Here is a 14,538-nt window from a genome sequence, read left to right as displayed (position 1 = left end):
GGAAAAGGGGCTGTGCATCAGTGGATTAAAGAGACTAGTCAAGAAATGTGAATTTGGAAGGCATTTTTGAGGGCCAGACGGAAACTTAGTTCTAGTGACTAAGCCTCTGGAATCTCCCCACCCAGGGCTTTTTATTTACACATTTTGCCCTCTAGCAAAGCTGATATACATATCAAAGGTAAGGCCTGGTAAACAATAAAAAAATTATCAGGTTGAGGGAACTGCCTTCAGCTGTTTCAGCAGCAGGTCATATCATTCAGATTTTCAACCCTGCTGAAGGTGTCCATCAACCTTTTGATGGACCTCCTGCCTTTATTATGCTAACTACTGTTCCTTGCCTCCAGCAATTGAGTTTTTGGAAGGTCATATTTTTCTAGGAATATGTCCATTTCTTCTATATTGACCAGTTTGTTGGAATAGAGTTGTTCATAGTATTTTTTAACAATCCTTCTTCTTTCTGTGGGGTCTGTTGTTATTTCGCCTCTTTCATTTCTGATTTTGTTTATTTGGGTCCTCTCTCTCTGCTTCTTGGTGAGCCTGGCTAGAGGGTCATCAATCTTGTTTATCCTTTCAAAGTACCAGCTCTTGGTTTTATTGACCTTTTGTATTGTTTTTTTTGGTCTCTCGGTTATTATTGATAGGTGCCTGTTTGTAGCCATTTTGATCTTTGTTATTTCCTCTTTCTGCGCACTCTGGGCTTTTCTTGTTGCTCTCTTTCTAATTCTTTAAGTTGCAGGGTTATATCATTTATTACCACTTTTTCTTGTTCATTGAAGTAGGCCCCTACTGCTACGAACTTCCCTCTCAGGACTGCTTTTACTGTGTCCCATAGATTTTGGATTGTTGTGCTTTCATTTTCATTTGTTTCGGGATGCTTTTATTTCTTCTTTGATCTCTTTGGTAACCCATTCATTGTTTTATACATTCTGTTTAGCCTCCAAGTATTTCGATTTGTTTTATTGTTTTTATTGTAGTTTATTTCTAATATTATGCCATTGTGATCTGAGAAGATGCTTGATACGATTTCAATCTTCTTGAATTTGTCTCTGTCCCAATATGTGGTCTATCTTTGAAAATGTCCCATGTGTACTTGAAAAGAATGTATATGCCGTATCTTTGGGGTAAAATGTTCTGAAGATGTTAATTAAGTCCATCTGATCTAGTGAATTGTTTAGAATTGATGTACCCACTGATGTCAATGAGAATTATAGTCCCCTACTATGATTGTATTGCTCTCAATCTCTTCCGTGATATTATCCAAAAGGGTTTTTTTTTGTATTTGAGTGCTCCTACATTGGGTGCGTATATGTTTACCTGAGTTATATACTCTTCTCCCCCCATCCTCCCCACCCCCACTGGTCATTGGTGATTTATTTATTTTCTTTGTCAAGAAAAGCTATTTTAAATATCATAATGCTACATGCAATAAACACCAATTATTCAAGAAAAATGAACTTACATATAATAATATGACATGCGGTAGACATTAATATTTCAAGAATAAAAGGATTTTAGGTATAATAATATTACCAAAACTAACATAGTATGATATCACAAAAATTATAGGAAATATTTTTTTTTTTTAAATATATTTTATTGATTTTTTACAGAGAGGAAGGGAGAGAGATAGAGAGTTAGAAACATTGATGAGAGAGAAACATCGATTAGCTGCCTCCTGCACATCTCCTACTGGGGATGTGCCCGCAACCCAGGTACATGCCCTTGACCGGAATCGAACCTGGGACCTTTCAGTCCGCAGGCTGACGCTCTATCCACTGAGCCAAATCAGTTTCGGCTATAGGAAATATTAGAAATCTGCAAATAACATGATTACTTCTATTATATTCTAGAATATTTTTCCCCCCTCTGGCTCTATTTTTGTTCATCAGTTTATGTTGTTCATTATATTCCACAAATGAGTGAGATTGTATGATATTTATCTTTCTCTGACGTGCTTATTTTTGCTTAGCATGATGCTTTTAAAGTCTATTTTGTCAGATATGAGTATTGCTGCTCCAGCTTTTTTTTCTTTTTTATTTGCATGGAAAATTTTTCTCCATCCCTTCACTTTCATCATGTGTGTGTCTTTGTTTTGAGGTGGGTCTCTTGGAGACATCATATAGTTGGGTCATGGTTTTATATCCATTCAGCTACTCTACACCTTTTTATTGGAGCCTTTAATCCATTTACATTTTGGATTATTATTGAGAAGTACTTATTTATAGACATTTTAATTCTGTATGGCTAGGTTTCTCTCTCTGTTTCTTCTTCTCAGCAATCCCTTTAGCATCTCTTGTAATTCTGGCTTGGTGGTGATGAATTCCTTTAGCCTTTTTTTGTCCGGGAAGCTCTTTATTTGACTCTAGTTTGAATGATAACCTTGCTGGATACAGTAATCTTGGTCTTAGATCCTTGCTTTCCATTACCTTGAGTACTTCATGACATCCCTTCTGGCCTGTAGAGTTTCTGATGAGAAATCAGGTATCAGCCTTATGGGAACTCCTTTGTAGGTAACAGTTTTCTTTTCTCTTGCTGCCTTTAAGATTCTCTCTTTGTCTTTCATTTTTGGCATTTTAATTATGATGTGTCGGGGCGTGGGCCTGTTTGGGTTCTTCTTCTTGGGGATTTTCTGTTCCTCCTGAACTTGTGTGACTTTTTACTTTACCAGGTTTGGGAAGTTTTCTACCATTATTTCTTCAAACACCTTCTCTATTCCTCTCTTCCTTTCTGCTTCTTCTGGCTCATCTACTATTCTAATATTGTTACGTTTCACATTGTCCCACAGCTCCCTTAGTCTGTCCTCCTTTTTTTAATTGTTTTTTTCTTTTTGGTTCTCTAATTGAGTGATATTTTCAACTCTGTCTTCTAATTCACTGATTCCATCCTCAGCTTCCCCCAATCTGCTGTGTGTTCCTTCCAATGTGTTCTTTATTTGTATTATGTCATTCTTTTTCTCAGACTGTTCTTTTTTCATTGTTACCATATCTTTTTTCATACTGTTGAGCATTTTTACCATCATTACTCTGATGGTAAAATCATCCTCAGGTATGGCAAGAGTTTATTTCAACATGGTGGGGCGGTTGCTTCTGCCTGGAGTCTAATTGTTACTTTTACTCTCTTAAGACAGCGGTTCTCAACCTGTGGGTCGCGACCCCTTTGGCGGTCCAATGACCCTTTCACAGGGGTTGCCTAAGACCATCCTGCATATCAGATATTTACAATATGATTCATAATAGTAGTAACATTATAGTTATGAAGTATCAACAAAAATAATTTTATGGTTGGGTCACAACATGAGGAACTGTATTTAAAGGGCCAGAAGTTTGAGAACCACTGTCTTAAGAGGCCTCAGGGCAAGGTGTTTTCCAATAGGGTGTGTCGACTGTCTTCCCCCCAGGAAATGCAGATGTCTATGTAGGAAAGATGTCCTCTGCTGCATGAGGGAATGACTCAGCCCAGGAAACTTGGGGTGTCTGCTTTCTGAGCTCTATCTCCTTAGTCCCCAGTCTTGGGTTCTGCTCTCACAGCTCAAGTACACTTCACCCTCCCTCTGCCAGAGCATAAGGTGGGTGGCTCCACAGTGACTTTTTGTGCGTTGGTCCTTTAAGAGGGTGTCCAAGCTTTCAGCTGCCACTCCCTGGCAGACAGCACCCCACCACTTTTCAGAGCTAAATGTTATGTGTGTACCCGTCTCAGTTTGGTGCTCTCTGCTGGGGAGTCCAACTTAGGGATTAAATCCCAGAGTTACCAGTGGCACCCCCCCCACAGCTGATATATCTCTCCAAGATTCAGTTGCTGTCTATGGGAGCCCGGACAACCCTTTCATGCCTCTGTCCCTCCTACCAATCTCTATGAGGTCTCCACCTTTGGTCCTTGAGTATCAGGGTTCTCTCCTATGAGTTTTCCATTGATCATTCAGGAAGCCTTTCCATGTTTCACTTGTAATTCCAGCTTGTTCTTTATTAATTTTTATTGCAGAGAGGAAGAAAGAGATAGAAACATCAATGATGAGAGAAAATCATTCTGATTTTTATACTTTTGTTGTATCAATCCCTTTAGTATTATGAAGTGGTCTCTTGTTATGGCGTTCGCTTTAAGGTCTATTTTGTTGGATATAAGTATTGCTACCCCAGCTTTTTTTTTTTTTTTTTCGATTCCATTTGCCTGAAAAATATTTTTCCATCCCTTCACTTTCAGCATGTGTGAGTCCCTTGCTCTGAGGTGTGTCTCTTGTACACAACATATATATGGGTCATGTTTTTTTACCCATTCAGCCACACAATGTCTTTTTTTTTTTTTTTTTTTTATTATTAGTTAAGGTATTACAAATGTGTCCTCATCCCCCCCATTAACCCCCAACCTCCCCCCCACACACACTCATGCTCCCATCCCCCTGTTGTCCATGTCCATTGGTATGGCTTATATACATGTATACAAGTCCTTCGGTTGATCTCTTCCCCTTACCCCCGCCCTCCCCTACTTTCCTTCTGGGGATTGATAGCCTGATTGCTGTTTCTCAGTCTTTGAGTCTGTCCCTTTTCATCAGTCAGTGTTGTTCTCTATAATCCACAAATGAGTGAGATCATGTGGTATTTATCTTTCTCTGACTGGCTTATTTCACTTAGCATAATGCTCTCCAGTTCCATCCATGCTGTTGCAAAAGGCAAGAGTTCCTTTTTTTTTTACCGCAGCATAGTATTCCATTGTGTATATGTACCACAGTTTTCTAATCCACTCATCTGCTGATGGGCACTTAGGCTGTTTCCAAATCTTAGCTATGGTGAATTGTGCTGCTATGAACATAGGGGTGCATATATCCTTTCTGATTGGCGTTTCTGGTTTCTTGGGATATATTCCTAGTAGTGGGATCACTGGGTCAAATGGGAGTTCCATTTTTAGTCTTCTGAGGTAGCTCCATACTGTTCTCCACAGTGGCTGCACCAGTCTGCATTCCCACCAGCAGTGCAGAAGGGTTCCTTTTTCTCCACATCCTCTCCAACACTTGTTGTTTGTTGATTTGTTGATGATAGCCATTCTGACAGGTGTGAGATGATAACGCATTGTCGTTTTGATTTGCATCTCTCGTATAATTAGTGACTTTGAGCAGGTTTTCATATGTCTTTCGGCCTTCTGTATGTCCTCTTTCGAAAAGTGTCTATCTAGGTCTGTTGCCCATTTTTTTATTGGATTTTTTATCTTCCTTTTGTTAAGTTTCATGAGATCCCTGTAAATGTTGGAAATTAAACCCTTATCGGTGGTATCATTGGCAAATATGTTCTCCCATGTAGTGGGTTTTCTTGTTGTTTTGTTGATGGTTTCCTTTGCTGTGCAAAAGCTTTTTATTTTGATGTAGTCCCATTTGTTTATTTTCTCTTTAGTTTCCATTGCCCTAGGAGCATTATCAGAGAAGAAATTTCTTCGGCATATGTTTGCAATTTCGCTGCCTGTGGATTCCTCTAGTATTTTTATGGTTTCCCGTCTTACGTTTAAGTCTTTTATCCATTTTGAGTTATATGTCAAAAGATCCAAGAGGAAGGAGCACTTCCCAGCTCATTCTATGAAGCCAACATCACCCTAATCCCAAAACCAGATAAAGACAATACAATGAAAGAGAATTACAGGCCAATATCCCTCATGAACATAGATGCCAAAATCCTCAACAAAATCTTAGCAAATCGGATCCAGCAGTACATCAAAAAGATCATACACCATGACCAAGTAGGATTTATCCCAGGGATGCAAGGATGGTACAATATCCGCAAATCAATAAATGTGATACATCACATAAACAAATTGAGAGAGAAAAACCACATAGTCATATCAATTGATGCGGAAAAAGCATTTGACAAAATCCAACACCCTTTCTTGATAAAAACTCTCAGCAAGATAGGAATTGAGGGATCATACCTCAACATAATAAAAGCCATATATGACAAACCCACAGCCAACATCATAATCAATGGGCAAAAACTAAAACCATTCTCCCTAAAAACAGGAACAAGACAGGGATGCCCCCTCTCACCACTCCTGTTCAACATAGTACTGGAAGTACTAGCCATTGCGATCAGACACGAAGAAGAAATAAAAGGCATCCAGATTGGAAAAGAAGAAGTAAAACTGTCCTTATTTGCAGATGACATGATACTGTACATACAGAACCCTAAAGACTCCATCAAAAATTATTAGACGTAATAAATGAATTCGGCAATGTAGCAGGATACAAAATTAATGCTAAGAAATCCATGGCATTTCTTTACACCAATAGTGAACTTACAGAAAGTGAAACTACAGAAGCAATCCCATTTACCATTGCACCAAAAAAATTAAAATACCTAGGAATAAACTTAACTAAGGAGGTAAAAGACTTATATGCTGAAAACTACAGGACACTGAAAAAAGAGATAGAGGAAGACATAAACAGATGGAAGAATATACCGTGTTCATGGATTGGTAGAATCAACATCATCAAAATGTCCATACTATCCAAAGCAATTTATAGATTCAATGCAATCCCCATTAAATTACCAACAGCATATTTCACAGATCTAGAACGAACGTTCCAAAAATTCATCTGGAATAAAAAAAGACCCCGAATAGCTGCAGCAATCCTGAGAAAGAACAAAGTAGGTGGGATCTCAATACCAGATATCAAACTGTATTACAAAGCCACTGTTCTTAAAACAGCTTGGTACTGGCACAAGAACAGACATATAGATCAATGGAATAGAATAGAGACCCCAGAAATCAACCCAAACCACTATGCCCAATTAATATTCGACAAAGGAGGCAAGAGCATACAATGGAGTCAAGACAGTCTTTTCAATAAATGGTGTTGGGAAAATTGGACAGATACATGCAAAAGGATGAAACTAGATCACCAACTCACACCATACACACACAATGTCTTTTGATTGGCACATTTAATCCATTTATATTTAAGGTTATAATTGATAGGTACTTGTTTGTAGCCATTTTTATTCTTTATGCGTGTGTTCCTCTTTCCTTTCTATTTCTTCTTTTTAGAACAGTCCCTTTAGCATTTCTTGCATTTCTGGCTTGGTAGTGATAAATTCACATAGCCTCTTTTTGTCTGTGAAGCTCCAGATTTCCCCTTCAATTTTGAATAATATCCTTGCTGGGTAGAGTATTCTTGGATTCAGTCCCTTGCTTTGCATCACTTTGTATATAGTTCATTCATTCCATTCTGGCCTGATGTGTTTCTGTTGAGAAGTGATTTAATAATCTAATGGGAGATCCTTTGTAGGTAACTCTCTGTCTACCTCTTGGAGCTTTTAAGATTCTTTGTTGTTAATGTTTGCCATGTATTACTGTATGGCTTGGTGTGGGTCTTTTGGGGTTCAACTTGTTTGGGACTCTGCCTATGTGACTTTTTTCTTCCCCAAATCAGGGAAATTTTCTGTCATTTCTTCAAGTAGGTTTTCTAATCCTTGCTCCTCTTCTTGTCCTTCTGACACCCCTTTTATACTTATGTTACTTCATTTCATGTTGTCCTAAAGCTCCCTTGGGCTCTCCTCCTGCTTTGTATTTTTTTCTCCAATTGCTGTTCAGTTTGATTGTGTTTCTCTGCCTTATCTTCTCACTAATTTGGTCCTCTTCTTCTTTTTTTGGAACCTTTCATTGATTTTTTTTCTTTTAGTTATATTGGTTTTTTCTTTCCTCTTGATTCTTACATAGGTTATTGATTTTTCTCATCCAGCCAGTTTAGGAATTGTATGGCCCTTGCTCTGAATTCTTTTTCTGAAATACTTCATGCCTCTGTTTCATTTCGTTTCTTTTCTAGCGATTCCTCCTTTTCTTTTCTTGGTGGTGGTTTCTTTGTCTCCACATTTTTGCTTTCTCTTTCTGGCCATGGGCATTCTGCTTGGAGTTTGAGAGGTTGAATACCCTATCCAGGCAATTTTCTGGGAATCGTAGACCAGAGATTGGGTCTTCCTTGAGTCTCACGCCTTTATTGTCTCTCCACTGAGTTGTATCCCCTTCTCCGAAGTATCTGGTTCCTCAGTTGTCTGCTTCATATGATTGGGGTGTTGGGAGTGCATTCACAGTTCCTCTGGGTGCTATTCCCTGTGAGGACCCAGAGCCCTCTGGCATCTAATGTGCTGCCCTGGTACCCCTGGTCCCTCTGGCAGAGCATTTGCAGCGCAGTCCTGTGGCCTCTGGCTGGGCACACTGGGTTGGTCCAGGTCACCCCTGCAGGACTGTGGGGTTGAAGCAGGTGCAGGTTGCTCTGGGTCGCACAGTCAGATTTCATCTCTGGCCTGAGTGGGGCACAAGCTGGGTTACTCCAGGTTGCCCCAGCAGAAAGACTTTGGCCTCGGGGTGGAGCATGTGCAGGTTGCTCTGGGTCACACAGTCCTCTCTTTCTTGTAGCCTGGAGTGAGACATGTGCTAGGTTGCTCAAGTTCACCCCTCCTCAGAGTGGAGCGGGGGCAGGTTGCCCACGTGGCTCAGTCCGCACTCTCTTGTCTCCTGATGTGAAGTGCGAGTTGGGTTGCTCTGGATGGCAGGACTGTCCAGGGGGCCGGTGTGGACCAGGCACAGGTTGCTCTGGGTCACACAGTCAGAGCTCCCCTGTGGTCCTCAGTATGGTGTGTGCTATGTTGCTCTGGCTCACCCCTCCAGGTTTGGGTTGAAGTGGGCACCTGTAAGCAATCCTGTCTAGGGCTTTTGTTTGTTGGGAGTTTTTTATTATTATTGTTGTTTTAGTTTCACTAGTTCTAATCTGTCTATTCAGATTCTCTGATTCTTTCTGATTTGTTTTGGAACATTTTATGTTTTTAGGAATGTAACCATTTTGTCCACATTGTCCAATTTGTTGGCATATAGTTGCTTGTAATAGTTTCCTATGATACTTTGTATTTCTTTGGTGTCAGTTGTTATTTATCCTCTTTCATATCTGATTTTATTTGTTTATTTTTTCTTGTTTAGTCTGATTAAAGGTTTGTCAGTTTTATTTATCATTTCCAAGAATATGCTCTTGGTTCCATTGATCTTTTGTATTGTTTTATTAGACACTATTTTGCTTATTTCTGCTCTTTAATATTTACTTCCAGCTCACTTTGAACTTTGTTGTGGTTCTTTTTCCAGTTTCTTTAAGTGTAAAGTTTGATTATTTTTTAGAGATTTACAGGTTACTTAAGGTAGGCCAGTAATGCTATGAATTTCTTTCTTATGCCTGCTATTCTTGTGTCCCACAGATTTGGATTGTTTTGTTCTCATTTTCATTTGTTTCAAGGTATCTTTTGATTTCTTCCTTGATTTAATTTTTTGCCCATTTATTATTAAGTAACATTATTTAGCCTCCATGTCTTTGTTTTTCAGTTTTCTTGTAATTGATTTCAAGTTTCATAGAATTATGGTCACAGAAGATGCTCGATATGCTTTCAATCTTCTTAAAATTCTTGAGACTTGTTCTGTGGCATAACATGTGGTGTATCCTAGAAAAGGTTCCATGGGCCCTTGAAAAGAATGTATATCTGCAACTTTGGTGTGGAATGCTCTGAAGATATCAATTAAATCCATCTGATCTTGTGTGTCATTTAAGGCTGCAGTCTCCTTGTTGATTTTCTGTTTGGAAGATCTGTCCCGTGATGTCAGTTGGGTGTTAAAATCTGCTACTGTATTACTATCTGTAACTGTATTTCTATCAATCTCATCCTTTATTTCCATCAGGATTTGCTTTCCATATTTATTTTTGTTTTTTCTGGGGTTTTTTTTTTTTGTTGTTTTTATTTTGCTTTCCATATTTAGATGCTCATATGTTGGGTGTATAAATGTTTACATGGGTTATATCCTCTTTTTGGATTGCTCCTTTTATCATTATGTAGTGTCCTTCTTTTCCTCTTAATATAACATTGGTTTTAAAGTCTATTTTGTCACATGTAAGTATTGCTACCCCAGCTTTTTATTCCTTTCCATATGCATGAAATATCATTTTCCATCTCTTTATTTTTAGAGCTTATATGTTTCATTCTGAGGTGGGTCTCTTAAAGACAGCATATACATGAGTCTTGCTTTCTTACCCATTTGGCCACCTCTGTCTTTTGATTAGAGCATTTAAGCCATTTACATTTAAAGTGGTTATTGATATGTATATATTTATTGCCATTTTATTTTTTAACTATATTCTGTTTTCTCCTCCTCCTCCTCCTCCTTTTCTTCTCCTTTTTGTCTTCCTCCTCTTTCTTCTTCCTTCCTCCTCTTCCTCTCTCCTTCATCTTGGTAACAAACTCCTTTCACTTTTTCTTGTCTGGGAAGCTCTTTATTTCTCCTTTAATTTTTAATAATAGCCTTGCTGGGAAAAGTAGCGTTGGTTGTCCTTGCTTTTCATTATTTTGAATGTTTTATGCCAATCTCTTCTGGCCTGAAATGTTTCTGTTGAGAAATCTGCCAACATTCTTATGGAAGCTCCCTTATAGGTAATGTCAAGTGCTGTCTGTCACTAGCTTTGGACAACCTGTTTGGAACTATCAGAAATCCACAGCTTGTGGTTCCCCCTGCTGGGCCTGGGCGCATGTGAAAAGAACCAAGATGCACACCAAGGACTGCTTTTACTAGCCCTGGTCCCAGGAGCAGGTTAACAAACGTCTCAAAGCACTCAGAAATCTGCCTCTCCTGTGGACTCTCAGTCACTTAAAGAGCCTCTGACTACACTCCTCTGCAGGGATAAGCTCCATAGGGTCATAGGGTGGGGTGAGAGGGATTCCAACGTGGTGGGGAGGCATCAACTGCGTCCCCCCAGACTGATGCTGCATAGAAGTGCATGCTCTTCCTATGAAAGATGACTTCCACCAGTATTGGGGAATGACTCAGCATAAGGATCCTGGTGACTGTCCTCTCAGCTCTCCCCCCAGAGCCACCAACCTTAGACTCTCTTCATGCAGCTCTAGTCTGCCCTGCCCTCCCTCTGCTGGAACTCAGGGCGAGTGGCTGCACACAAAATTTTGTGTTTTGGCCCTTTAAGAATGTGCCTGCATTTTCAGCCATCTCTCCCTGGCAGACAGCAAGCCGCTGCTTTTCACAGCTAGATGTTAATGTGGGCACCTTTCTCAGTTCTGGTGCTCTAGGCTGAGGAGCCCAGTTTGGGATTTAGACTCCATACTTCTCATGGGGAATCCCCTGCAGCTGAGATATCCATCTGGAACTTTAGCTGCTGCCAGTGGGAGCCAGGCCAGCCCTTCAGAGCCTCTGCACTTCCTACCAGTCTCTATGTGGTCTCCATTTTACATCCTTAGTTATATGGCTTCTCTTCAGCAAGTCTTCAGTTGGTTATTCAGGATGGTTTTTTTCTATACTTTAGTTGTAATTCCATTTTGGTCCTGGAAAGAGCTGAGTGTAGGTTCCATCTAATCCACCAGCATATTGTATCGCTGTGGTATATTTTTATGTGTGCTTGCCCTTTGCATTTTTTAAATTGCATGTCATATATTGCCTGTTTATATTCGTTCCCTCATTTTTTATTTTATTTTTAGAGCTCTTTGTATATTAGCACTGTTCTTTCCCAAATGTGGCATTTGTTTCTTGATTTGTGCATGGCACCTTCTGTCACATTTTTTTATTTAAAAATGTCTTTTCCTTTAAAACTGTTTTAGTTTATCACTCCAAATTATCAATACTCCTAGATTTTCTTCTAATACTTTTATTGTTTTATTACCCTGCTTTTTTTGTTACTCTGATTTCTTGGCATATGGTATGAAGTTGGGAAATGTATATGCTTTTTTTTCTTTACAGCTAGATAGCTAGTTATGACAACACCACTTAAATATTTGAATACTATGTTTTTGACACAAATTTCTGTGTCTTTTTTTTAACTCTTTCTTCTGTTCTTCTGGTCTTTGGTTCTCTTGTGGTATCACTACTAAAATGTTTTGATTACAGTAGCTTTATAAAAAATTATAAGTTCCAGCCCTGACCGGTTTGGCTCAGTGGATAGAGTGTCAGCCTGCTGACTGAAGGATCCCAGGTTCGATTCCAGTCAAGGGCATGTACCTTGGTTGTGGGCACATCCCCAATGGGAGGTGTGCAGGAGGCAGCTGATCGATGTTTCTCTCTCATCGATGTTTCTAGCTCTCTAGCCCTCTCCCTTCCTCTCTGTAAAATATCAATAAAATATATTTTAAAAAAATTATAAGATCTGGTAAGCATGTCCCCAATTACTTTTGCAATGCACACATTCATTCTTTCATATGGACACTCACATCATTTTGTCTGTTAAAAATATTTTAAACCATTGTAATTCAGATTGGAATTACGTTAAATATAAGATAATTTGTTAATATAAGCATTTCTGTACCATTGCAGAATTGTAAAGTAAGATAGTAATGCTTTATGATAAATAATAATCATGATAAATTCACGTTTAAAATTTGATCGTCTGCTTATCCACATTTTGTGACTACTGTTGGAGTAATAGTTCAGAGGAATTTGCAGAGGCAAGCGATATTCTATCATTATCAATCAAGTCCTTTGGCAGTGGATAAATAGTATATTAGTTTTTCCTGTAATGAAATGGAAAATAATTCCATTAATTAAGGTTTTTGTTTTTCACACACAAAAATAATTATGTATACAAGTGAAAAGATTTATTCTATATGTTGAAATTACAGAAATTTTATGCTTTTAACCTTTCTCTTCAATCTTTACATTCAGAAGCAATTGTTGGAAGCCATGGAGACATGTAATCACTCCCTCAAAAAAGAAGAGAGGAAAAGAAACCAACATAGTGAGTGCTTAATGTGCTGGTATGATAGAGACACAGAGTTCACCTATCCCTCTCCATGGCCAGAGAAATTCCCTGCCATAGAACAATGTCGTACAAGGTAATATTACTTGGTAATTTTCAAAAACTGTCAAGAGTCCCTACCTCATACCAAAAGAAAAAATTTTTGAATATCTATTTGGAGAATTAAAAAATCATTTATAACAGTTATAGTAAATTTATAATGAATTACACCAACTTATATCAAGGACCATAGCATCTCTCTCTCACACACAATTGTTTATATTGTTCTCTGCTTTCATCAGATGCTGCTTCTTTCTCTCCATCTTCTTGTGGTTTTAAGTATTTTCCTCCTGAGTGTATATCTGTATTATTCCTCAAAAGGATGTGTGAATTTTTGTTTCTATTTCCAGTGTCTGGTCCCAGCATTATTTGACATGCTATAACTGTTGCCCAGCTACCCAATTAGAAAGACGAAAAAAAGAAAGAAGGAGCTTCTCTATTTCTTGGCTCAAACCCACCTCTTCTTTATCTTCCTCGTTAAAATGTATTCCCTTTTTTTCTCTTCTCTCTTCTTCCCTGCAAATAATGTATTCAGGTGGTAGTTGAGTTGCAAAGAAAGTGAACATCTCTCAGTTAATATTTTTTTCTTTTAATCCTCACCCAAGGATCCTTTTCATTGATTTTTAGAGAGAGTAGGAGAGAGAGGGAAAGACAGAGAGAAATGTGGATGTGAGAGAAACACATGGATTGGTTGCCTCCCTGACCAGGACCCAGGCCGGGGAGAAGCCTGCAACCAAGGTACGTGTCCCTGACTGGAATCGAACCCAGAACCCTTCTGTCCACAGGCTGACACTCTGTCCACTGAGCCACACTGGCTAGGTCAAGATTTTTTTCCTTTTTTAAAGCAAAGAGAAAGATGAATAGACATTATAAAACATTTATTTTACACTCTGGGTTTTGGAAGATGGAGGATATGGAGATGTATAATATACTTAATACATCCATTTATTTTTAAAATTAATTATATATGCATAGCTTTGTTTTTATATAGTTTGTTTATATATGTAGTTTATAAATGTGTGTGTGTGTGTGTGTGTGTATAGTTTGGTTTTAAATGAGTGGGGAAAGCTTCCATTTAGTAACCTACAAGCATGTATGGATCAATAACAACAGAGAATGTGAGTTGTCCTGCTCTATATTTTCTTTGTTTGTAGGAATGAATTATAGTTGCCTTATTTAAAAGCAAGGATGTCTTTTGCACAATATTCAAGGGAATGCTGAAGAACTGTGATTGCTTATAATGTATGAGTTTTAAATTAAATGCCTTGATTTATTTTTTAGGTATAAAGTAATATCATTAGATGCTTGGCATGTAGACATAAGCAAGAACAAAATAACCAAGGTTGACCAGAAGGCATTATATTTCTGTGGATTTCCTACTCTGAAACACATCAAACACAAAGTCAGTGGCTATTTAGTTCACAATTTTTTTTTAGTTTATTAAATATTAAGTGATTATGGAAAAAGTTAAAATTCAATTTCCTGAACTTTTCTAAAGTTTTTTTTGAAGAAAAGCGGAGTTCAAGTATTCCAGCAGAGCAGTCGTGGAGAAAACATGATGTTGGAAATCTTAGTTAATGCAGAATCAGATGAACTTGTAAGTATGTTCTTTATTATATATTTATTGGGTGTTTATCATGCATAAAACTGTCCTAACTGTAACATGTTTACAAGAGGTCTGATATAGTTTCTCCAAAAGTTCACAGTAAATAAGGATAAAGTAAACAAACATTTAC

General features: G+C 38.3%; 1 protein-coding gene across 17 annotated transcripts in view; it reads left to right on the top strand.

Annotated features, from left to right (window-relative positions):
* XRN1 (5'-3' exoribonuclease 1) overlaps window positions 1-14,538 on the top strand; it is a 182,119-nt gene that overhangs the window by 64,971 nt on the left and 102,610 nt on the right. For 12 of the 17 annotated variants that reach the window (XR_004973779.1, XM_036347036.1, XM_036347032.1 and 9 more), the window contains exons 16-18: window positions 12,670-12,839; window positions 14,084-14,204; window positions 14,301-14,399. Coding sequence is in view for 12 of the 17 variants with exons in the window: in XM_036347036.1 (XP_036202929.1) it covers window positions 12,670-12,839; window positions 14,084-14,204; window positions 14,301-14,399 (390 nt within the window). In the remaining 5 variants the exon portion in view is untranslated. Of the gene's footprint in view, window positions 1-12,669; window positions 12,840-14,083; window positions 14,205-14,300; window positions 14,400-14,538 lie in introns of those variants that run through there. The other 5 variants (XR_004973780.1, XR_004973783.1, XR_004973781.1 and 2 more) reach the window with 4 other exon arrangements.

The sequence above is a fragment of the Myotis myotis genome, unplaced genomic scaffold (assembly GCF_014108235.1).
Source record: "Myotis myotis isolate mMyoMyo1 unplaced genomic scaffold, mMyoMyo1.p scaffold_m19_p_2, whole genome shotgun sequence".
NCBI classification, from domain to species: domain Eukaryota; kingdom Metazoa; phylum Chordata; class Mammalia; order Chiroptera; family Vespertilionidae; genus Myotis; species Myotis myotis.
This window is presented reverse-complemented; position numbering and strand designations above follow the sequence as displayed.